At 43.2% G+C, this 25,492-nt stretch overlaps 1 protein-coding gene across 5 annotated transcripts in view; it reads right to left on the bottom strand.

Moving 5' to 3' along the window:
- Positions 1–25,492, bottom strand: part of CEP170B (centrosomal protein 170B) — an 89,671-nt gene that overhangs the window by 44,186 nt on the left and 19,993 nt on the right. For 2 of the 5 annotated variants that reach the window (XM_065593734.1, XM_065593735.1), the window contains exons 3-6: positions 19,543–19,632; positions 16,504–16,582; positions 11,568–11,626; positions 9,777–9,915 (exon numbers count right to left, since the gene is read on the bottom strand). In XM_065593734.1, the coding sequence (XP_065449806.1) occupies positions 9,777–9,915; positions 11,568–11,626; positions 16,504–16,582; positions 19,543–19,632 (367 nt within the window). Of the gene's footprint in view, positions 1–9,776; positions 9,916–11,567; positions 11,715–16,503; positions 16,583–19,542; positions 19,633–25,492 lie in introns of all 5 variants that reach the window. The other 3 variants (XM_065593737.1, XM_065593738.1, XM_065593736.1) reach the window with 2 other exon arrangements.

The raw sequence follows: 25,492 nt of genomic DNA, 5'->3' as shown, positions 1-25,492 counted from the left end.
CATGAAATCTGGTCACATGGGGAAAAAACTCAAACATTTGCATGAACATAACCAGATTTTCTAGAAATGTTCTATATCTCCCCCGCCCCCACGGGAAACGGTTACCATTTATTGTTTATCACTCGTTTTCTGGAAGGTGTCTTGGCAATGCCAGTTTTGACTGGTCAGCTGAATCACATGGTGCGAATTCCCCACGAAAGTTAATTAAGATCAGGGTCCTAGGATGGGTCCTAGGTATTCAGGGCATTTCTTCACATATGTTTGTAAAACTTTTAACTGATCCTGATTAGGGCCTCTGGATGCTACTGTAATGTAAAGAGTAAAGAATATAACCCACCCCCACCCCAGCTTGCCTGAGACAAGGTTTTCTTTGCTTATTTAAAGAGGCAAGTAAAATAGCTTTCATTTGTCATTCTCAGCATGGTGGGGACCAAGAGTGGATGGCACACTTGGGCTAGCAGATGTTCATAGCAATTTCGCAAGCATGCATATCTGTACTCTTGAGCCCCTCATACCTATGCATTAGATGCCTCCAGCAATGGCAGCTATCAGCATGTCCATTATTGGACCTATTTTAAATCCCGACTTCTTCTATGGCATCATATTCAAGTTACGGCTGCCTAGACAGCAGTTACTTGACTTGTGCTTTAAAACCACACGCTGAGCTGTTGAAAGGAATCGTCAGACTGCCCCTGCACCGATCTATCTTGCCAGCTTAGTGTGGAAAGGGTGGGAATTAGTTCTTATTGCTATGGCAGCAATAGGATATACAGTTAAAAAGTATGTCTGAAGGAAGAGTTAACCCCTCCCCCAAACCGAACAACCACCGCTTGGAATATTTTAGAAGAAATCCGATTGAGAAACTAATAAATCCGGAATGCTGGCTTTGAAAACGACAGTCCAAATATAGTAATTTTGTTTTAAAAATACAGCATTTACTGACCACAGGCCCTTCCCAAGGGCTTTTCTTCATGAATGGAAATTATAAACAGATTGTCTCTCATAGGACTACAGATCAAGTGAGGTTGAAAACTTATTTTATGTACTTTCACCGCACAGCGTTTAAAAGAAAGCTACATTCATGGTGCTCCTGTGGCCTTTTAAAATTCAAAGGAGGAAGATTTCTCATCATGAATAAATTGTAATTGCTAAGCGATAGGTATCACAAGTAGGGACTGGCAAACCATTTCAAAAAGGAGTAAGAACTGACCAAAACCTTTAAGAACATAAGAACGGCCATACTGGGTTAGACCAGTGGTCTATGTAGCTCTGTAACCTGTCTTCCGACAGTAGCTGATGCCAGGTGCTTCGGAGGAAATGAACAGAACAGGTAATCATCAAGTGATCCATCCTGTGTTGCCCATTCTGGCAAACAGAGGCTAGGGACACTTCAGAGCATAGTTTTCAATCTCTGCCCATCCTGGCTAATAGCCATTGATGGACCTATCTTCCAAGAACTTATCTAGTTATTTTTTGAACCCAATTATAAGTCTTGGCCTTCACAACATTCTCCGGCAAAGAGTTTCACAAGTTGATTGTGCGCTGTGTGAAGAAATATTTCCTTTTGTTTGTTTTAAACCTGTTGCCTATTAATTTCATTTGGGGACCCCTAGTTCTTATGCGATGAGAAGGATTAAATAACACTTTCTTATTTACTTAGTCCACACCAGTCATGATTTTATAGACCTCTATCATATCCCCCTTAGACGTCTCTTAGTTCTGACAGAATTGCAGGGTCTCAATGTGTGGATGAGACAATGTTGTATGGAGCAGGGGTTCGGATTTATTATGAACTGGGGAACCTTTTGGGAAAGAAGGAGCCTATATAGGAAGGATGGGCTCCAGCCAAACCAAAATGGAACCGGATTTCTATCACATAAAAATTAAAAAGGTCATACAGCAGTTTTTAAACTAAGGGCTGGGGGAAGGCAAACAGGTGAAGAGGAGCATGTGGTTCGGACAGGGACACCCCTTAGGGGAGGATTTGGTTGAAACTATAGTAAAGAACAGAATTATCAGACACATCGATTAACATGATCGGTTGGGGAAGGGTCAATGTGGCTTTTGTAAAGAGAAATCATGCCTCACCAATCTACTAGAATTCTTTGATGGGTGAACAAGTATATGGACAAGGGGGATCCAGTGGATATAGAGTGATGTGCTGGCTCCCGCTTCCCGCAGCCCCCATTGGCCTGGCACGGCGAACCGCGGCCAGTGGGAGCTGCGATCGGCCTAACCTGCGGACACTGCAGGTAAACAAACTGGCCCAGCCCGCCAGCGATTTCCCTGATGGGCTGCGTGCCAAAGGTTGCTGATCTCTGTTCTAAACTATATTTCACTGGATTTAATACTTGGTCTTGTTACGCATGCTTAATCTGGGCCATTTCAGAAAGCCTTTGACAGAGTCCCTCACAAAAGACTCTTAAGGAAAGTAAGCAGTCATGGGATAAGAGGGAAGGTCCAGTCATGGATCAGTAACTGGTTAAAAGACAGGAAGCAAAGGGTAGGAATAAAGGGTCAGTTTTTAAACTGGAGAGAGGTAAAATAGTAGTGTCCCCCATCGGTCTGTACAAGGACAAGTACTGTTCAACATACTCATATATGATCTGGAAAAACGTATAAACAGTGAGATGGCAAAATTTGCAGATGATACAAAACTATTCAAGGTAGTTAAGTCCAAAGCAGACTGCAGAGAGTTACAAAGGGATCTCACAAAACTGGGGGACCGGGCAACAAAATGGAAGATGAAATTCAATGTTGATAAATGCAAAGGGGGGAGGGATAGCTCAGTGGTTTGAGCATTGGCCTGCTAAACCCAGGGTTGTGAGTTCAATCCTTGAGGGGGCCACTTAGGGATCTGGGGCAAAATCAGTATTTGGTCCTGCTAGTGAAGGCAGGGGGCTGGACTTGATGACCTTTCAAGGTCCCTTCCAGTTCTAGGAGATAGGATATCTCCATTAATTTATTTATTTATAAAGTAATGCACATTGGAAAACATAATCCCAACTATATATACAAAATGATGGGGTCTAATTTATCTGTTACCACTCAAGAAAGGGATCTAAGAGTCACTCTGGATAGTTCTCTGAAAACATCCACTCAATGTGCAGTGGCAGTCAAAAAAGCTGAAAGAATGTTAGGAACCATGAGGAAAGGGATAGATAATAAGACAGAAAATATCATCGTGCCACTATTTTCATGGTATGCTCACATCATGGTATGCTCACATCTTGAATACTGTGTGCAGTTCTGGTTGCCCCATCTCAAAAAAGATACATTAGAATTGGAAAAGGTACAGAGCAGGGCAACAAAAATGATTAAGGGTATGGAACAGCTTGCATGTTAGGAGAGATTAAAAAGCCTGGGACTTTTCAGCTTGGAAAAGAGATGGCTTTTAAGGGGGGGATATGATAGATATCTGAATGGTGTGGAGAAAGTGACTAGGGAAGTGTTATTTACTCTTTCACATAACACAAAAATCAGGGGTCACCCAATGAAATGAATAGGCAGCAGGTTTAAAACAAACAAAAGGAAGTATTTCTTCACACAACGCAGTCAACTGTGAAACTCACTGCCAGGAGATGTTGTGAAGGCCAAAACTATAAGAGGGTTCAAAAAAGAATTAGAGAAGTTCCTGGAGGATAGGTCCATCAATAGCTATTAGTCAAGGTGGTCAGGAATGCAACCCCACGTTCTGAGAGTCACTAAACCTCTGATCGCCAGAAGCTGGGCATGGATGATAGAGGATGGATCACTTGATGATTGCCTGTTCGGTTCATTCCCTCTGAAGCAGCTGGCATTGGCCATTGCCGTAAGAGAGGATACGAGGCTAGATGGACCATTGGTCTGATCCAGTATGGCCGTTCATATGTATCTGTGAAGACAGAATGAAAAGTGGGGGGGAAAAGGCCAAAAAACAAAACAAAAATTGACTAGCGGGATCCTCAGCCCCTCTTTCCAGCTGCTTTATGCTGCTCCAGCAGCCCTAGAAGGGCAGCTGGGTATTCTCCTTGGGTAGGGAATCCACAGCTAGAAGGGGAGGGGGAGGTGACTGCATTTCTCTCTTTTGATGTCTGGCTAAAATATTGTAGGAACCATTAAATTTTCCATCACATTTTAGCTTCTAAATTAAACCCGATTTTAAATAAGCAATTATATTAAGTGAGTGGAGCTTGCTAACTTTCAACTCTAACCCAAAGGGCCAGATCCGCAGCTGATGTAAATCTGCACAGATCCACTGACTTCAGCAGAGCTACACTGGTTTACACCAACTGAGGATCTGGCCCCAAAAGGAGAATTTCTTACATTCTGTGGGGAATTATGGATTATAGGATTTTGCCCGCCCTATTATACACACCAACCACCTTAGACATAAGTCGCCTTAAATCCACAGCTTTTCGGCTTTTTTTCCCCACAGGGCTGTTGGGAAATGCACAGAAACATGGGAACTGCCCAAACTGCTGGTGCCATGAGGAACATAAATGAAAAGTAACTACTCAGTCATTTAAATCATATACAGTCAGTCTAATTGATAGCAGCTCATTACCACCCCTCCCAATGTCATGCCAATCTGTCCAGATGATGCCAATTCGTTCAAACATATTTCTTGGTTCAGAAATTCAGGCAGAAAGTCTGAAAACTATTCTTGTAGATGACAGAACTAGATACATGTTGAATTATTGGTGACAGTGGCATACAGAGAAGGCTACTGACGTGCATGTGTTCTGTTCAGCAATTTACTCCTGTAATGGGGGGACGAGTAGTCTTTTTAAGAAAGTGATAAGGCAACAAGGGTTGGGACCAAAAATGCAGTCCACCTGAACAAGGCAAAGAAGAAACAATGCATTAACGAGGCCACTCTGACAGCTTCCTGGGAGAAAGCTCTCACGTTACACATGCGGGGTTCCATTTCTTTGATAATATAACTGATGGGGTTCCTGGCAGCCTCCTGGTTTAGTGCCAAAGGCTGGTACTTACCCAGAAGCCCAAATAAGGTTAAAATTACAAAGGGAAAAGAGACAATAATGGTAAATTCCTTTGCTGACGAGAGCATACCCAGTTTTTGAAGCTTCCTATTCACAACCAAAGCATCAGAAATCTACACTGCCTCAATCAAGCTTTTTTTGATTAATTATTAATAGCACAACTGCCATCTTCAGAAGATGTAGTATAGCAGGCTCATTAAGGAGTAGGCCTTGGGTGGGAGGGAGAGGGAAAAGAACCAATGTTAATATTTTAAGTCAAGTAATTCCTAAAACCTCTATCATTTTTTCTAATAGTAGACTACAATTTAGCTGGGGGGAAAAACTAAAGAAATCCTTGGCAATTTTTATCTGTAAGTTGTTTTTTTTTTTAAGTGGGGTAAACCTATACCATGGTCTCTTGTAACTGATGTGAGTATACATTAATATTGGAGGTTTTTGCATTGCAATGGCCAAACTTATTTGTATCAATTATTTAGTCGGTATTTGATGTCCTGTAGGTTCCTCAAACTGGATCAGATGAGATATAGATAGTTGCATATCTAAGATGGTGGTTTCTCCTATCCTCTAATGCAACTGTTACCACGACCTCAGGGTGAAAGTAGCCAAAGGGCTAAACCCACCATTACACAAGCAGCAACAGTTCCCGCTGACTCCACATGAGCTGTACCAGCTTGCTCCAGTGACGGATTTGGCCCCAAGACTTGAAAGCTGCCCATTTCATTTACAGTACACCATAATTTAACTACACAGAACTGTTAGAAGCAAGCACTCCAGCAAATCAGTTACAAATGTTATAGTTCCTCATCCTCAATAGTAGGTTTAAACTTTTATCAATAGTATTATCTGTATTACGGTAGCACCTTGAGACCCAGTAGAGATCAGAGCCCCATTGTTCTAGGCGCTGTTCAAACAGGGGATAAGAGACAGCCCCTTTCCCGAAGAGCTTCCAATCTAGACAGAGAAGACAGACACAAAAGGAAGTATTATCCCCATTTTACAGATGGGAAATGGAGGCCCAAATGACTAGTCCAAGGGATCTCTGTGGCAGAGGCAGAAACTGAAACCAGATCTCCGGAGTCCCAATCTAGTGCCTCAAGCACAAGACCTTCTGTCCTCTCCAGCACACAGCAGTATAGTTAACCAATGGTCACTTGTATGCAGACCGTTTCACAAAATTCAAAGGAAATTAAAAATCATGGCCCTGTTTCCAAAGGTGCCAATTTCAAATGGGAGCTCTGGGCATGCCACGCTTCTGAAAATCAAGCCATCAGTGCTTATTTTGATCTGCCAACACTGTAAGGTTCGGGATACTAAAGGATTTAAAAAAACAACGCACCACACTGTTTTTAAGCTCCAACAATAGTGTGTTCAAATAGCAACACTCTAGACTGCACAAGGATTGCAGGATGCTGATGTACACATCACCCTTTGTATGACCAATCTATAATTATGCACAGAGACCACAGGAGTTGTCATGTCAAAACCTACCTATGGTCCATCTAGCCCAATATGCCATGGCCAATGGCAAGGGCTCCAGAGACAGTCTTCAAATCTGCATAATGCAAAGTAATTGTGCAACACCATCTACGTGGGGAGTTATGTCTCCCTAATCCAGCCAGGGATCAGCTTATCCCATAAAGCATGAGAACTAATACTGCTTATTTTTAACATTAGCTAGTCAACCTGTGGCCGCTTTTCTTATTCATTAGACTTTCTAATCCTCAATTAATTTAAGCTACTTGCCTCAATACCATCCTATCGGAGCAAGCTCCAACGGTTGATTATATGTTGCACCTTAAAGGCAATACACTTAAAAAAGGCACAAGGATTCGTTTTTTAATAGTAGAAAGGTTTATTGGGTATTATGGGAAAGAATAAACAGAAAAGCACAGCTGAGACCCCTGTTTTCAATGTCATCCCCCATTCCTAACCTGCTCTAGCATTTTTTTTAAACCTCCCCTCCTATAAAAGCCCTGCCTCTTTGCTCCCTTTCCTTCCAGTGGAACTATAATATAGATTTTTAAAGGCCATTGTCACCACAGATCATGCTTTAATTTGCTACAAGCAAATTACTAAATACCTACAGTCTTAGCAGAACGGCTCTCTCTCTCCAAAGCTTCTTTCCCACCGCCACTAAGTAAACCCACTTGCTGGAAATACATTAATGGCAGTAAGAACGTGATGATTTTAAACCAATCCTCCAAAAACGCAGAGTAAAACTGCATGTCTAACTGCAGACAAAGTGAATGAGTCAAACTCTGATGCAGGCTAAGTATGAGCTCTGCTAGTTCATCTTCCAAAGGGTGGGGGGCCTGATCCAAAGCCCATCGAGCTCCTTCCATTGACTTCGGTGGGCTGTGGGTGAGGTCCACTGGGTCCCATCCTGCGAAGTGCTGAGTGCCTCCTTCGAACTACTCAGCACCCTCAACTCCCACTTCCTTCAATGGGCTTAGCAGCAGCTCAGCACTTTGCAGATGACACTCAGCCTCTTGCCAGCCTGGACACTGAGCAGTGGGAGCGAGCAACACAATCCTTAAAATTCACCCCTCCTAGGCAATCTGAATCGTTATGGATTCGCCTAAGTTTTGTTCCTGCAAGTGAAAACTAAATATGGGTTAGCGAGAGTTACACACCGGGAAAGTAGGTCACCATGCTCGAGGTATCGCATTAGATGCTGCGTTTGCAGATATTTCCAAATATAACTGCCTACCTTCCATGGGTTCAATCGGAAAAGCATACAAAAAAGCCCTGCATACTTTGCAAGGTGACAAGTGATCAAAAGAACCAAAGTAGGAAAGCGCCTGCATACTCCCTGCCAAGATGGCAGCCAGTAAGTGACAAATGTAAATTAACTACATTTGGAGTTTACAAACTGGATATTTGCAACTCGTTTCAAGAATCTGGCTCATGTCACACTAGGGCTAGACAGTTTTCCCCAAGGCCGAGATAAAGTTCACCTCCTTTCACCCTCCTCTGTGTCACAGCTAATCACAGCCAAGCCCATCCCTCTAACTGAGCGCTTGTGAACAATTCTTGAGGAGGCAAGGCGGAATGTGCCACGTCTGCTGTATTCACTACAAGTAAGAGTGACACACGGACACATGCAAAGCGCCAGGGAAAAGGTTTCTGCAGGGCAGAGAATGAGTCAGGAGCAGGACCGTATGTGTGCTTTCACACACAGCAGGAGTGAAGAAGAGGGGAAAATACAGAGGAGAAATGCTATGCTGCTTTAATACACTCTCCCAGCTTAGTGGGATTTTCACAAGGGCAATACACAATACGGAAGATTAAGGTCAACACATTCAGTCTGGCGAGGACTAGTGACAGATCCACCCAAGTATCTAAATAGACAGATGCTTCTACAAAGATTTTGTACCAAATCCACACACCCCTCTCCTGCAACCCAGGCACTGACTCTCCTCCCTTAACCACACAATGCTCCCCCAGCCCCTCCCCTCTTGCCACCTACCTCTCCTTCCTTTGCAGGTCTACAGGGCCCATTCAGTATGTCTGACAGCCTCTCTGCTAGGTCACAGGTTATTGCTTACTTCAACTTTCCTGGCACTTTGGGGCTTCTAGAATGCATGGCAGGCAACAAGCCACCAGAGTGCATTACACTGATCATTGCTCATCTCACACCTCTGAAGCTCTAAAGGTAAGCAATGCACTTCGGGCACCACTAAAGGGGATGCATCACAAGTCTGATGAACGTAAAGTAAATGGAGAGAGGCCGCTATGTCTGTTAACACCATAGGGGTAGGGAAGAAGCAGGAGGCATCTTGGTTGGGATCAGACATGAAGAAGAAGAGCACAGAGGTGGGGTGGGCAGGAACAACAGACAAAGGGAGTGGGGGAGAAGGTATTCGAAGGGGCTCAGCTGAACTGAAACGGTTCACTATGATCCTTATTTCAGAGTGGTAGCCGTGTTAGTCTGTATCAGCAAAAAGAACAAGGAGTACTTGTGGCACCTTAGAGACTAACAAATTTATTTCGGCATAAGCTTTCGTAGGCTAAAACCCACTTCATCGGATGCATGCAGTGGAAAATACAATAGGAAGATATATATATATGCACAGAGAACATGAAAAAATGGGTGTGCCATACCAACTCTAACGAGACTAATCAATAAATAATAATAATAATAGCCCACCTTAATTGATTAGTCTCGTTAGAGTTGGTATGGCAACACCCATTTTTTTCATGTTCTCTGTGCATTTGTTAGTCTCTAAGGTGCCACAAGTACTCCTCATTCATTACGGTCCTTATGTTTCCTGCAGCAATCCACCCATCCCGAAATACAACAGAGGTCAATCCCCCCATCACGTTAGGAAGTGCAGTTACTTAAGACCACAAATGGCTTTTGCAGTGAATTCAATACTGCCGCCATCCCCTGCATGTTGGCGCGCATCCACGGAAGCCTTGCATTTTCCAAGCTGAGTCACTCGCACCATTCGTGCGCCAGTTCCCGGGTAAGAAATTAAAAATAAACTAGACAGGTGCCAAGAATTAGCCAGACCTGCTCTGTCCACATCCCACTGCAAATACCATTGCAATAGCACAGCTCTCTTGTAATGTCAGACTGGCAAATTTCTCCTGAAGACTGCATCAGAGAAAGCCAGGCTCATTGTCTGAAACAAGAATACTTAAATGAGAAGTTTAGAAAGAGGACCTCTGTAATTGCTTCTAAAAGTAGCCTGTATTACTGGAGTTCTATTCTGAATCAGCAAAGAAATCAAGATGCATTGTAAGTGACTGTTTTGAACCTTGACTAACTGGTTTCTGAGCAAGTACCTGTAATTGCTTTCTTCTCTCCTCTCTCCAGTTTTGCTTGCGGGGATTCGGTATAACCACCATGTTCCACCAGCTGCTCCACCTTTTTCATCACGGTGCCCTTGAAACTCATCTGAAGTTGGCTAGTATACTTTTCGTGCTGCAGACAGAGAAGCAAAAACGTGGACAAGGCTATGCGGTGCCATACAACAGGCAATGAAAAGAGCAAACTATCTCCCCATGTGATCATATAAGAACAAATATCGTGGCTGTGCTCGAGACAGGGGCGGCTCCAGGCACCAGCTTAACAAGCAGGTGCTTGGGGCGGCCACGGAAGAGGGGCGGCACCTGCGGCAATTCGGGGGCGGCAGGTCCCTCACTCCCTCTAGGAGCGAAGGACCTGCCGCTGAACTGCCGCCGCCGATCGCGGCTTTTTTTTTTCTTTTTTTCCAATTGCCGCCGCCGATCGCGGCTTTTTTTTTTTTTTTTGCTTGGGGCGGCAGAAATGCTGGAGCCGACCCTGGCTCGAGAACAAGAATAAAAGACGTGCCTGAACAAAGGCTATGGAGTTATATAAATACCAGCTGAGAAGCTTTCAAATACCTCATTTAGAAGGATATTAAGTGACATTGCCCGAAGAAACATCTCATTAGGAGACGCTTTAAAAAAAATAACCAAAGGACAGTTGGAATGAACGCACCTCCCATTCAGGATTCAAATACTGAACCCCCTCACGGCTCTTTAGTCTCACAACAGCATGATGAAGTCTTCCAAACCCATCCTTTTATCTACCTTCTCTTAAGGCTTCAGTGACACCTCAACATATTTTATCATTAATTGTCTCACATCTGGACAGAAGGCTCGGAAAGCTATATTGCATAAAGTTAGGTTCCCCTTAAAGCTGGGCAGTGTCAATGATCTAATTGGATCTACAGGAAAGGGTGTTTCCATAAAAATCAGGTCTGAGTAAGTTCAATGAATGATTCATCCAGTCCTACCCTTCTACACAAGTAGACTTAAATATGGAACCTGGGGTGTGAGACTATAACTGTCAATTGAAGGTTGACATTTGGTATTGGTATTTCTTGTTCTAAATGCTGTGTAGCGTTGCTGTGAGCTGTGAAACGCCTATGGCATTCCTCTCCAGAGGGGACTGACTTTCTGTCATGGGTGAAGTGAGTCTGGTATGTTTTGTATCTGATCCTACAGCTCATGCTTAGGGGAGCCATTTTACTGAAGTAAGTGAAACTGCTCTATAAGGAAAGTCATAAGGAAGATCTAGGATCTTTGGAGAGAAATAGAGGCTATTGAAATTGAGATTGTTACGGAGAGTAAATTGAGCAAATGTTGGCTCACTGGAGGAAGCATTAAGGAGCTGACATAAGCCACAGCACCCAAAGAAAGGTCACCCTTCATTGCTTAATTTCTAGGAGGACATTTCTAGGAGGACTGAAGAAAAGCTGAATGTGCTGAGAGTTCATCTCTATACACTAAAGCTTTAGTGCCCTTTGTTTAGCGGGCAGTCATGAAATCATAAATAATTTCAGTTAGATGCTAGTGTTGGGAAAGGACAGAGTAGATCTGGGCTAGCTGGGAGATGCATCTATCCTCAAGGTGAGGTCCTCCCAAGCACATATTGAAGGGAAACCTTAAGTTGTGGTTTTTTTCCCACAATTCATTATCAAAGCTGTCACTGGTGTGCTGAAAAATGTAGGATGTTGTTTAAGAACATGCTGTAGGGTTTTGCTGTTTAATGCTGTCATCGCTTCACAAATACCAGTATCTCCATACAAAAATAACATACGTGCTTACCTTTAATGCTTCCTCTGGTACTTTGTGTTGAATTTGTTCCAAGACATACATGTTAGAATGTACGGCGCTTGTTAAGGAAGCAGGGAAGGAATTAAATACGCAGTGATACTGTAACTGAAACAGATGTGATTATACAACTGGAAAAGCCTAAAAGGAAAAAAATTGATGAAGAAACTGAAAATAGTCGTCACTCTACCAGAACTAAACAGCCCAATATAATTATTGCCTTAAAACAACAGTGTGTATATTTTGCAACATATATATCAATTTCTATAGGCTATTTTTAGCCTTTAGGCACAGCACTGTGTGATACACAGCTGGACTGGACCAGGGGGAGCCGTGGGAAGGAATTCAGAGCCATGACTGTCCACTCACAGATCCTCCTGCCCTTCCCCCTCAATGCCCAAGCCATAACTGGAATAGTCCTATGTGGTTGTGCAAGAGGAGGATGGGTAGCTTTAGTTCCCTGCATAGCCACATAGGACCACGGCACAATCCTGCTCTGCACTAACAAGTTTTTGGTCAGTATTAGCTTCTTGTGTGGAGAGTAACTCGGGGGGTGAATTGCTATAACCTCTCAAAAAAGGGCAATATTCATGTGTTTGGGCTCAGATAGTTTCTGCTGCACAGAAAACGTATAAAGGAAACTTTCAGTAATGTTGTCAAAAGCAGCCCTATAAAGATTACACAGAGCAGAGGGGGAAAAAGAACAGGGTGGGAAATGTTAAACTAAAAATAGACACAAGTGGCATGAACATAGTAGGGAAACCTCACGAGCCTGTGAGTGCCACTCTCAATGGAAAAAGAGCTGCACGCCCTTATGCAACAGAGCTCAGCTGACTCATAGCATAGAAAAGATGCTGCCTTTGGTATAGGGCTGAACAAGAGAGGCACTTTAAAGAAAGCACTCTTTAAAATGTCATGGCAAAGAATGGGCAGAAATCATATTTAGTGCAGTTTGTGCTTAATGATGACTGCCTCTGCAGCCCTCACTCTCGGAAGTCTTCCCATTGAGGGGCAACATACAGATGCCTGGTCATTTGCAATATTTCATTTCAACAGGAATAGCCACAAGTAAAGGCTACATGATTAGGCCCTTGGACTATGACATGCAATGCCCAGAGCTACTGGAAAAGTTTAGATCTGTATCACAGTCATTAAAATCTACCTGCACTCTAGCCATTGGCTTAACACCTTGTATGCATTCAAGTTTACAATAGTCTTCTTCGGGTTTCTGTATATATCAAATCAGAGATCCCAAGAGGTAATATTGGAGTATTATTAGTATGCCAACATATTAGCCATACAAGTCACAATTCAGCAAGGCACTTGAACACATGCCTCACCTTAAGTACGCAAGAATTCCTGTTGATGTCACTCGCACTCTCAAGATGGGGCACATGTGTAAGCACCTTGCTGGATCAGTGCCTTATACTGCGGTACAGAGAGACCTCCACCAGGTTGAGGCCCCATACACTGTACAAACATCTAGTCATTGACAGGTCCCTGCAGCAAAGAGCTTACAGCCTAAAAGACAAGATGTGACAGATGGATGGAACAAACCAGTAGGCAGGTTGGAAGGGGGAGGATGCAGATATCAAAGAATGTTTCAGCACAGACTGGTTGTCTACACATTTCATAACCAAACAGTAGTCACATGTCCAGGGCCTGGCCTCCCTCACCAAGGTGCAGTTTGCAGCTGCAAAATGAATAGATGTGTCCACATATTTCGTGCCAGCAGCAATTTGCAGGAGCTAGACATTTAACTACTAAGGTTAGCAGGCACAAGTCACCTGCAGGCAAAGCAACACAGGTGCATTTTTGGCAGACAAGTTTTTCCTGCAAATAACGGGATGGGCCTCAGTATAGCAGAAAATCTGTACTGTGCAGGGTTAAAAAAATAAAATCCTAGGAGGATGTTGCGCAAGCTCTGTCACACACACACACACACACACACACACACACACACACACACACACACACACACACACACACACACACACACACTTGTACAACTATACATAATTTCATGTCTGCTCCCAGACTGGTGCCTGGTGAAGTGTAACATCCAGGGCTCCATTAAAAAAAAAAACACACCTCTACTCATAGACTTTAAGGTCAGAAAGGACCATTATGATCATCTAGTCTGACCTCCTGCATATTGCAGGCTAGAGAACCTCACCCATCCACTCCTGTAATAGACCCATAACCTTTGGCTGAGTCACTGAAGTCCTCAAATCATGATTTAAAGACTTCAAGTTACAGAGAATCCACCACTTACTCTAGTTTAAACCAGCAAGTGACCCATGCCCCATGCTGCCAACCTGACCCATGGGAAAATTCCTTCCTGCCCCCAAATATTGTGATCAGTTAGACTCTGAGCATGTGGGCAAGACCCACCAGCCAGACACTTTGGGAAAGAATTCTCTGTAGTAACTCAGAGCCTTCCCCATCTAGTGGCCTGTAGCCGGGTGGTTACCCCGCTCCTGCCCCGAAGGGCTTAAAACAGCCCTGGGGGAAGGTTGTGGCTGGGAGCTGCTAAGCTGGGCTGATTGGGAAGCAGCTGCAGCTGGGCCACACCCCAATCAGGCCTCAGCTGGCCCTATATAAAAAGGCTGTGAGGCAGAGGCCAAGAGTCTCTCTCTGCACTTGGAAAGAGAAGGACTTGGCTGCAGGGAGCTTGAGATTGAGGGTATCCGAGTGGAGCAGCGCTGGGGAAAGGCTGAGGAGCTCTAGCCTGGAAAGCCCCAGGCTGCGACCTAGCATTGGGCCAAGGGGTACTGGGGGTTGCAGAGGGGAGCCCAGAGGTAGGCCAAGGCAGCAGGTCCAAACCCTCCTTGCCAGTGATGAGTAGGCTGATACTGCAGTCTGCCCCAGGTATGGGGCTAGACTATGACTGGCAGTAGCCTGATACTGAGGCAAGGTAGGGATAGTGGTGGGGGGCCCCCTGGGAGGGGAGACCCTAGTACTAAGGGGTGTACTGCCAGGGGGCAGCACCCAGAGAAAGGGGCACCGGGGTCCTGGGAGGGACACAGGGCAAGAGGACAGGCGGATCACCAGCCTGCAGAGGGTGCTCTGACGGCTGGATCGAGCTAATTCCCAGAGTCACCAGCAGGAGGCGCCGCAGGGGTGAGTCTGCTCCTCTACATGGCCCATTGTTGGCCACTGGAGATATTTGCTTCTAGCAGTCGTAGATTGGCTACATGCCATTGTAGGCAGTCTCATTATCCCACCCCCTCCATAAACTTATCAATCTCAGTCTTGAAGCCAGTTAGGTTTTTTTGCCCCCACTGCTCCCCTTGGAAGGCCGTTCCAGAACTTCACTGCTCTGATGGTGAGAAACCTTCAACTAATTCCAAGCATAAACTTGTTGATGGCCAGTTTGTATCCATTTGTTCTTGTGGCCACATTGGTGCTTAACTTAAATAACTCCTCTCCCTCCCTGGTATTTATTCCTTTGATATTTTAATAGAGGGCAACCATACCTCCCCTCAGCCTTCATTTGATTCGGCTAAACAAGCCAAGCTCTTTGAGTCTCCTTTCATAAGGTAGGTTTTCCATTTCTCGGCTCATCCTAGTAGCCTTTCTCTGCACCATTTCCAGTTTGAATTCATCTTTCTTAAACATGGGAGACTAGAACTGCACACAGTATTCCAGATGAGGTCTCACTAGCTCCTTGTATAATGGTATTAACACTTCCAGGTCTCTACTGGAAATATGCCTGATGCATCCTAGGACTCTTTCATGGCCGCATCACATTGGCGACTCACAGATATCCTATGATCAAACAATACACCCAGGTCTTTCTCCTCCTCTGTCTCTTCCAATTGATAAGTCCCCAGCTTATAGCAAAAATTCTTCTTGTTGGTCCCGAAGTGCATGACCTTGCACTTTCCACTATTAAATTTCATCCCATTTCTATTACTCCAGTTTTCAAGGTCATCCAGATCTTCTTGTATGATATTCCAGTCTTCATCTTTATTGGAGGAACTTTGTGTCTTCTGCAAATTTTATTGGCACACTCCCACTTTTTGTGCCAAGGTCATTAATAAAAATGTTAAATAAGATTGATCCCAAGACCAATCCCTGAAGTACTCCACTAGTAATCTCCCTCCAGCCTGATAGTTCATCTTTCAGTATGACCCTTTGTAGTCGCTTGCCCCTTTTTACCAGTTCCTTATTCACCTTTCAGTTCTCATATTAATCCCCATCTTCTCCAATTTAACTAATTATTTCCCCTGTGGAACTGTAACAAATGCCTTACTGAAATCCAGGTAGATTAGATCTACTGCATTTCCATTGTCTAAAGTATCAGTTATCGTCTCAAAGAAGATTAGTTGGTCTGGCATGAGCTATCTTTTGTAAAATCATGTTGTATTTTATCCCAATTACTGTTCACCTCTACGTCCTTAACTACTTTCTTTTTCAAAATTTGTTCCATACAATTGAGGTCAAATTTACAGGCCTGTAGTTTCTAACATCACTTTTTTCCCCTTTCTTAAATATAGGAACTATATTAGCAATTCTCCAGTCATAAGGTATGTTCCTCCCACCCACCCCCCAGTTTACAGATACATTAAAAATCCTTGCTATTGGACTTGCAATTTCATGTGCCAGTTCCTTTAATATTCTTGGATGGAGATTATTTAGTCCCATTAAGATGAGAGAGCTAGAGATGGCACCCATGATGAATGCAGCTACTGACAACATAAGGCCTGATCCAAAGCCCACTGAAATCAAAGGGAGTTGATATTTGCACGCTTTGGATCAAGCCCACAGTGCAGAAATTCTAAGCTGATGAGCCATCCAGAGGCTCTGAAAGGCAACATCAACACACTTAGTCATTTGCCATAATTAAGGGTATTTAACCCTCAACATAACAGAGAACTTAAAAACAAAAATAGTGTGTAATGCTCTGCTCAGGCAATAAGGATATCATAGCCAAAGCGAATCACGTCGTTCAGTTTTAGTGTGATGTATTTCTGGTCAGGAATCCGGACATCGTTCACAAAAGTCTGCAAGACAGAAGCATAGACCATCTTTTGATGAAAGGCATAATGCAGGGGTAAGCAACCAATGGCACGCATGCCGAAGGCGGCACGCGAGCTGATTTTCAGTGGCACTCACACTGCCCGGGTCCTGGCCACCAGTCTGGGGGGCTCTGCATTTTAATTTAATTTTACATGAAGCTTCTTAAATATTTTTAAAACTTTTTGTTTACTTTATAACTAAACTATTGTTGCATATATAATATAGACTTATAGAAAGAGACCTTCTAAAAATGTTAATGTATGCCTGGCACGCGAAACCTTAAATCCGAGTGAATAAATGAAGACTCGGCACACCACTTCTGAAAGGTTGCCGACCCCTGGCATAATGTTTACATATTTAGCCAAGCAACCCAATGGAACACATGTATAAACTCTGGAAATACCTAGCTCCACCTAAAAACCAGTGAAAACAAAATATAGTTTGACAATCATTAGAACTATTCATATTCTGTGGCCTGGATTTAATTTTCTTTAGCTATCACAGTAACACCCACATGCCCCCATGGAGAGGAATACTATACCATGCTAGGCTCTGCACATGTGCATACTATGAGACAGCTCTGTGCTTCAAAAAGCTTACAATTTAAATAAACTGGAGAGACCAGGGATGGGGGGCAGGCATGAAAGGAAGCATCATTATTATTTGCATTGAAGTGATACCTAAGGCCACATTGTGCTTGGTGCTGTACAAACACAGAACTAAAAGATGTCCCCCTCCCCCAAAGAGCTTACAAGCTAATTATTCCCGTTTTACAGATGGGGAACGGAAGCCCGGAGAGATTAAGAGATTTGCCCAAGGTCACACAAGAAGTGCGCAACAGAGCTGGAAATTGATTCCAGGCCTCCTAATAGAAAAGAAATGAATCCGCATGTGAGAATCAGGAAATTGTGTGTAAGTGCTTTTGGTATGTCCAGTTCCAAAATAAAGAGATCACAAACTTATGCGAACAAATGCTGGCATGCTGCTGGGGGCTAGGCACACAGCTGCACTTAGATCAGGAGATGGGCACTGGCAAACACTGGGAATTATCACATGCTCGGAGGTGGAATTCTAGATCGATAGGAAATGAACAGCAGCTGCCAGTTGTTGGGTTTTCAGAGATGCAATGCAATTCCTTGCCTGGGTGGATAAGAGCGGTGTCACTGCTTGCGAAACACAACAAAAAACTGACACTCTCAAAAATGACTTTGAAGAAACAGGTTTACAAAGGAAAATGAGCAAATATGCCTTCAGTGCTGGGGCATAACTTTCCCCTCTTAATCCTTTCACAATGGCCCAGGTTAAGCATGCGTGACAAGACCAAGTATTAAATCCAGTGACATAGTTTAGAACAGGGATCAGCAACCTTTGGCACGCAGCCCATCAGGGAAATCGCTGGCAGGCTGGGCCGGTTTGTTTACCTGCAGTGTCCACAGGTTAGGCCGATTGCAGCTCTCACTGGCCGCAGTTCACCGTGCCAGGCCAATGGGGGCTGCGGGAAGCGGTGGCCAGCACATCCCGCGCCGCTTCCCGCACTCCCCATTGGCCTGGCACGGTGAACCGGGGGGGGGGGGGGGGAGGAGAGGGGAGAAAGAGGGGTGTCTCCCCTTACAGAGTACAAATGTCCCAACGCAGAGCTTACCTCTTCTAATGAATGCTGGTTTGTTATATGTACTACTACTAAATATTATTTAAAGCAAGAGCACAGCAGCCTGCATCATCTCTGCCGTCACCGATCAGTCCCTTTCAGCCGTTGCTGCCGCTTTGCCACAGCGACTTACCTGCCTCAAGTTCTGAGCTAGTGAGCCATCTACAGTAGTTATGTACAAACTAATAATACTTAGCACTTCTACAGAGCTTTCCATTTTCAAATCACCTCACCAACCATTACTTACCCTTCACCCAACACCTCTGAGAGGTACATAACGACGGATGATCATGCACATTTCGTAGAGGACAACACTGGCAGAGAGTCCAAGGCCTGGTCTACATACAGTTTTTGTACCAGTGTACTATTTAAGGGGAATTATTTTTTTAAAACCAAAATAGTTATAGTAATACAACCCCTAATGTGGACATAGTTATAAAGGTATCTTATACGGATACAGTGTATTCTCCTTTCCCTACAGAAATAGCTATACCAGTATAAAGCCCCTTTATACCAATATAACTGTATCCACATTAGGGGGCAGTACTGCTTTAACTACGCCGCTTTAGCTAAAGTAGTACAACGTGTGTGTGTAGACAAGCCCTAAGTGACTTGCCTGAAGCCACCCAGTGAGTCGGTGCCAGAGCAGAGATTAAGACTCAAGAGTGCGTCTCCCAGCTCTATGCTGAATTCATTAGGCCACGCTGCCCTTCAATCTTAATAACAGAAACAGGGTAGGAGGGGGGCTATTCTCATTATTTAAAAGGCAATTTTTAAATGGTTTATCTCAGAGAAATTAAATGGCATTCCATACTGTACATCATTAATTAGTACGACAGTTGGCTTGTTGCAAGGTCACCCTGCTTAGCATGAACAGCTGACAGAAGACTCTTCCTAGTTTTGCAGTTTTATAGAGCCAGTCAGAAAATTTCAATGCAAAACAGACAAAATTTCAACCCATTTCCAACCAGCTCTACAAATTTATTAACAACTGATGAGTTCAGCTGGGCTGAGGTTGAGGGGGGCAGAGGGGTGGGAAGAGAGGGAGCACCAAAATAAAGGAAAATAACTTCAATGGATGTGTGTTTATCTTCTAGTTAAACAACTCATTACTCAAACCAGCCATGCACACACTTATGCAGGTGTTAGGGTTCACTCACATGAGTAAGTCCCATTGACTCAAAATGGATCTACTTGTGCAAGTAAAGTTAAGTATGCTCATAAATGTTGTACGATTAGGACTTAGACATACATAGTATATACACGTTTTAGCCAGCTGAAGAATTTACAACTTACCCCATTTAAGCTCCCAAGATCCTTCACCCTGTGCTCATCTTTGTCCTTGTCATAGTTGATTACAGCATGCTGCTTATCCACACTGCGGGACTGGGAACAAAGGCATAATGAATTTGAGACTGGCCAGACACAAGAGGTTATCTTAATCAAAACAAAATGGTGATATTAGGCTCACCTGGTATGGGGGTGGGTGGAAGATTACATATTATTAATTACTTTATTATGTAAGAATTCTGTTCTGGAAATACCTACACCTGGGGAACTTTATTCAAACGAATAGTCCCACTGACTCCACATGATGTTACTTGCACTCAGTACATTTAATCTTCAAAATGCATGAATTAACTACAGGTAAAATAAACTGGGTCTGTGTTCAATGTTTTACATGATCTTTATAGTTTTGAAAAAAATTAAATGAGGTCACAGAAACTCTCTGCTCTATATTTAGGGTTATTTTCAATTTCCCAATATGACCTGAATTCTAACTGGAAAAACTAGACCAGTCAATGAAAAGCACATCAATATAAACCTCTGTAGTATCTCTGGGTATCTGCAAAAATGAACAAAGCACCAAAGTAAGGAGGCAAAGCTACACTTTTACTGAATATCTATCAATCAGCTGTTGGAAGAGAGGAGTTGCTCCCCTTCTCCAGGTATAGACACACTGGCTTCCACAACACTATTCTAAAAATGGCTCTACCAACTTGCTTTTAAGCAAAGAGAGGCTAGAACTGTTTCATGAGAATTCCAGAATTAAAACAAAAGAATGGCTTTTTTGTGACAAATATTGTAACAGTTTCCTAGAATATTTACTCCCTTGCTGATGTCAAACATGTTGATAATGTTCCTAGCAGCAGATAAATCCTCAGCTTTTTCTTCTTTTTTCCAGACTAAGTTTCAACCATGGAAATGTGTCCTCCAGAATGACCCCAGTTGGTTGATTGGAAACAAACATGTATTCAATTTGGAGGTTATATTTATAGATCATGGATATCCTACGTCATTTGCAACCTGCTGCAGAAAGCAGAAGTTATTGCTTAGATATGGGGGGGGAAAAAACAGGTTTGCCTCAGGGTGCATCCCTAATATTGTGGTATCTCATGAAATAAAAAATCTCTAAGTAAAGTGGGTCACCATTGAATGTAAATACACTCAGTTCCAAATGAAAAATGATCCTTACTGCTGAGGCAATTCTAACTGCCATGCCATCCAATAGGTGTCATTACTCTAGCAGTCGAGCCAGGAAGTTACCATGATAGTTAAAGCTGTACAACAGTTTCCATGATATGAACATGTCTTCTGGACAATTGATATTGCACGCAGAGAAGTAACATTCAAGAGCACCCACCAGACTCCAACACATTTATGGCAAGCCCCTACTAACACCACCACCTTCTAGCTCTCATATAGTGCCTTTTCCATCACTCTATCTCAAAGTACTTCATAATCATTAACATATTAATCCTCACAACACCTCTGAGGGAGGGCTGCACTATTATCTCCATTGTACAGATGAGGCACAGAGAGGCTAAGTGACTTGCTCAGGGTCATACAGGAAGTCTATGGCAAAGCAGGGAATTGAACCCCACTCTCAAGTCTTAGACTTTTGCCCTAGCCATTGGACCACATAGTGTGTGACAAAGACCTGAGATGAGAGATGGATGGACACAGACATGACACACAGGGCTACTCACACAGGAAGTGAAATATGTTCATTTTTATTGCAGTAGCACCTAGGAGCCCCAGTCATGGGCCAGGACCCCATCTTGCTGGGTGCTGTACAAACAGAACAACAAGAAAATGGTCCCTGCCTCAAAGAGGTTGCGGGCTTCATCCCTTTATTGTAAGTCATTCTTTCTGTAACCTCGGTTTCATGGCTCTCTACCTCTGATGTAAATAACTTGCAATGACAGAAGAGAGTCCCGCCAAATGTATATGGAATGTGGGCAACTTTGGGCCTAAAACAAGGGACCATCTGAGAGCGTTGCACGTGCCTCAGGACCACGAGTGCCTTTGATACAGACTTCATCTCCCTCCACAAGCTGTCACTCAAGCCGCCCTGCCCTGCCCTCACGGATAATACAATCTCTTATGTGGTTTCACAATGCCAAAAGACGGCCCAACGGTGCAAGCAGGATATACCGCTATCGTAATGGGAGACGACCAAGGAACCTGCCCTTCAAGATGTCGAGTGCTCACTACCCATTAAGTTGCCTTCACTAGGATTTAAAGGTTCGTAGCTGTTGGAAGGCATTGGCTAACAGGTCCTCCTATTCTCGTGTGGCAAGTCAGGGAAGCAGGTGCTAAGCTGGTCCAGTTGAAGCCTAGTGGCAACTCAATCTTCTTAGCACTTGTTAAAAGTCTACACTGACTTGGCTAGACTTTAGTTTTAGGACATTAACTCATCTTCTAACAGCAACACGCCCTTGAATCCTAGTCAAGACAAACCCACTGCCATCGATGGAAACCTTGGGCGCTCAGCACCATGCAGAACTGGACCAGGAAGGAGAATGATGGGCCAAAATCAAGACATAGGTAAAAGCTTTACTGCTGCTCTGAGTTATTGCCTCACTCTGGAAGAACCCCTTTGATACAGGTTCTTGGCTGGACCATTCATACGGAAAGGCCTCGTACCAGCCACGGGATACAGAGAAGCAGATCAGCGATGTTCTGGCTGGATGACCCAGCGGCTAACACGACCAGGGACTGCCTGGTTCCTGAGCTAGCTGACACTTGGGGCATTACAGTCATCAGTGGTGTCTGCAGAAATGGAGAACTCTGGGCACAATGCTTGTTAATAAACATTTATGGTAGATCCAGCTGGCACTTACGGTGTGCCACACAGAAATTAACATAGCAAACGTGTGATGATTCCCCCTTCCCCCCACTCTCTCTCTCAAAAAAAAGATTTATGCAAAACAGACTCTCTGTTGCACCAGGTTATAGAGGTCCTGATTCTCTCTTGCACCAAGATACAGTCCGAATGGGGACATAGGGAGTGTGGACATCAGGGGTTTGGTTACGTTTCCCTGATTCTCCAGCTTCCCTGGCTATGGCCTTGATGTACATTAGTGTAGCCTTGAGGCTACTGGAACTTATGACAGCTGGGTACAGTCCCCTAGGGCCCATGTGCTAGCTGAGAATTGCCAACTCCTACACCAAGAGGGGGTAGGTTGGTGCAGGAGCTGACTCAGAACCAAGAAATCTTCTCCATGGAAGAATTTTCAGCTGTAACCAAATTGTATCTTCCTTGTACCACACTGGTGATGCAAAAGGACCAGAAATAGGGTGAAGAATCTGGCCCACAGTCTTGAAACTACTTGGCAGCATCTCTTTAAAGAAAGCATTAAAAAAAGTTCATATTTTAAATGTTATACAACTAACACTGATGCAAAATGCTGTGCTCTCCTGCAGAAAAGGGAATTGTATTGCTTTCAGTTGTGTCAACAAACGCACACCATAAGAATCAGCAACAGGCGCTCCTGAGGGCTTGTCTACATGGAAACTAGAAGCAAAATAACTAAAACGAGTTGTAATCTCACCCCTTTAGTTATTTCCATGCAAATCTGCCCATGCTCACTCTTATTTGGGAGCAGAAGTGGCCTAGGATGACATCCCTTAAGTTTAAGGGAAATAGCTCTCACTTTCAGTGTAACAGTAACCTCAAGGGCTGGAGGCTGATCAACCTTTGTTCTTCCGGTTTCGAGCAGAATGCTTCATATCCTACTCATGAACAAAAGGGACTTTGATCAGCTTCAAGATTGTTACACTAGAGCCTGATCCAACTCCTACTGAAGTCGGAATCTTCTCAACGAACTCACTGGGAGTTAGTCAGGCCCCTGGTGGATACAGTCACACAGAGTAAGAACAGCCTCATTTACATCAGAATTTTAGGAACCATCAGCTTATTAAGCATTTTGACTCAATCAGGCTGATGAAGGTGATAGAGTGAGAAACATGTTCAACTGCATCCTCCCTCGCAAAAATACAACAGTGCTCTATGTAACGGGTGGGGCGGAGGGAGACATGTTACAATGGAAACACTGCTATCGGAATTTCTCATGTGCTTCTTTAAAAAAAAATTCACAACAGCATGGCTAAAATAATAATATTTATAAAGCAAAAAACAAGTGAAACGAGCTGACAGCTGTAAGTATTTCTCAGGAGGAGCAAAGTCAGAGATAAACAGGGCGCTAAGCATTCCAACACCAATACAAGTATCACTTCTATTCCACTTGGAAACACCAAAAACAGGGTTTCATCTTCTCAAATGAGGGGGTGGAGGAACAACTGTTTGTATGGAAGCCTAGAGCTAGAAAGAGCCAGACAGAAGGATACACCCAAGGAGATGGGGAGGGGGCAGAATAGGGTGGATAAAAATCAATGATTAAAAAAAAAACAACAGATTTTTTTTTATTTAAAATCGGATTTTTTGTGATAAAATGCTTTTTGAGGAAAAAACTTACCTAAAGATAGTTTTAATTAAGATATCTTTGAGCTATAATGTAGCTCATCATGCAATAGGGATTATAAATTCTAATTCTATAGTATGAGACAATATATTCATGTAATGTTTAAGAAAAGTTTTGTAAATGAGTTCCAATAGTTCATGGATTAGGGACCCAATCTTTTGGGGTTCCACAGGCTTCTGTATAGATTATTTAGGTTAATCTTTCTATCTACCCACTGGGACTCAGTGCTCAGTCTAGAAGATACCATCAGAGATGCTTAGTTTTGCAGTTCTCAAACTGTGGATTTGTGTCTCCAGAGGTAACATGCTGGTTAACAGTGAAAATGTTTTTAAATAAATAAATAACATATAGAGGTGAGAAATAACAGACCTCAACTCTATTGTCCCTCTGCAAATTTGTGTAGACAGAGTCAATCCCTTACCTCAATCTAAAAGTGCAAAGTTTGAAAAAGTTCAATGAACAGAAGATTGTTGGGGGTGGAATAGATCTGGACAAGGAGAAGAAGACTGGAGATAAATGTGAGAAGTGAGGGACATATGCTTGTTTTGTTAAAATATTATATGTTTGCTGTTGAAGAAAAAAATCCAGAATACTTAACGTTGTTTTAGTTAAATAAAACAATTTAAATGGCTGTTTGGTGATGTTCTCCTCCTAATACAGCATGACAAGAAAATCCTCCAAATATTAATGATTAATCTGTTGAATTGGAGATATTTCTGAAGTCATTGGGAGGTGAACTATCTGCTTCAATTACCTTTGGTAGATTAAATAACCAAACAATCATTCATTTTCTGATATAGCTGTAAAACTAATCTGAAAAGTTTTCAAAATAAATCTCTGTTTAAAAATGTATAGTATGTACCTTCTAAAAATGAAACCTACATCTATCTCTGAGTTGTGAAGAATATGTATTAAGGTTATAACAACCAACAAGAATGCACTTTTATGTAGAAAACCATGATTAAATTGAGTCTTCCTGACTAGTGGTTTAAATCAATTTGATTTAAATCAAATCCACCCTGGGGCAGAAGGAGAAACTCAAAGTTTCTCCAGTTCTAGTACAGAGCCTACTATCAGTTCAAATAATTTATCTTGTAGACAAGAAGTGTGTTTTTCCTGAACACCCAATAACAGCATTTACCATATTTTCTGAAGGGTAATATTGACTTACACAGTATTTCTTTTCTGGAAATATAATCACTTCTTAATAATGTTACTTACGTTGCTCTGTTTCTCCAACACAGTCTATACTACACCATGTTTTAAATACCTAGAACTTACCATTTACCTCCAATTAACAAAGTTATCCAAAGGGAGCGGTACTGTGTAGGGTTACCATACGTCCGGATTTTCCCGGACATGTCCGGCTTTTGGGGGCTCAAATCCCCGTCCGGGGGGAAATCCCCAAAAGCCGGGCATGTCCGGGAAAATCGGGAGGTCAGCCGGGCCGGCGGGGAGCCGGTCAGCCGGGGAGCCGG

Source organism: Chrysemys picta, chromosome 4, assembly GCF_011386835.1.
Source record: "Chrysemys picta bellii isolate R12L10 chromosome 4, ASM1138683v2, whole genome shotgun sequence".
Lineage (NCBI taxonomy): Eukaryota > Metazoa > Chordata > Testudines > Emydidae > Chrysemys > Chrysemys picta.
The sequence above is the reverse complement of the archived record's forward strand: the minus strand, read 5'-3'. Positions and strand labels throughout refer to the sequence as shown.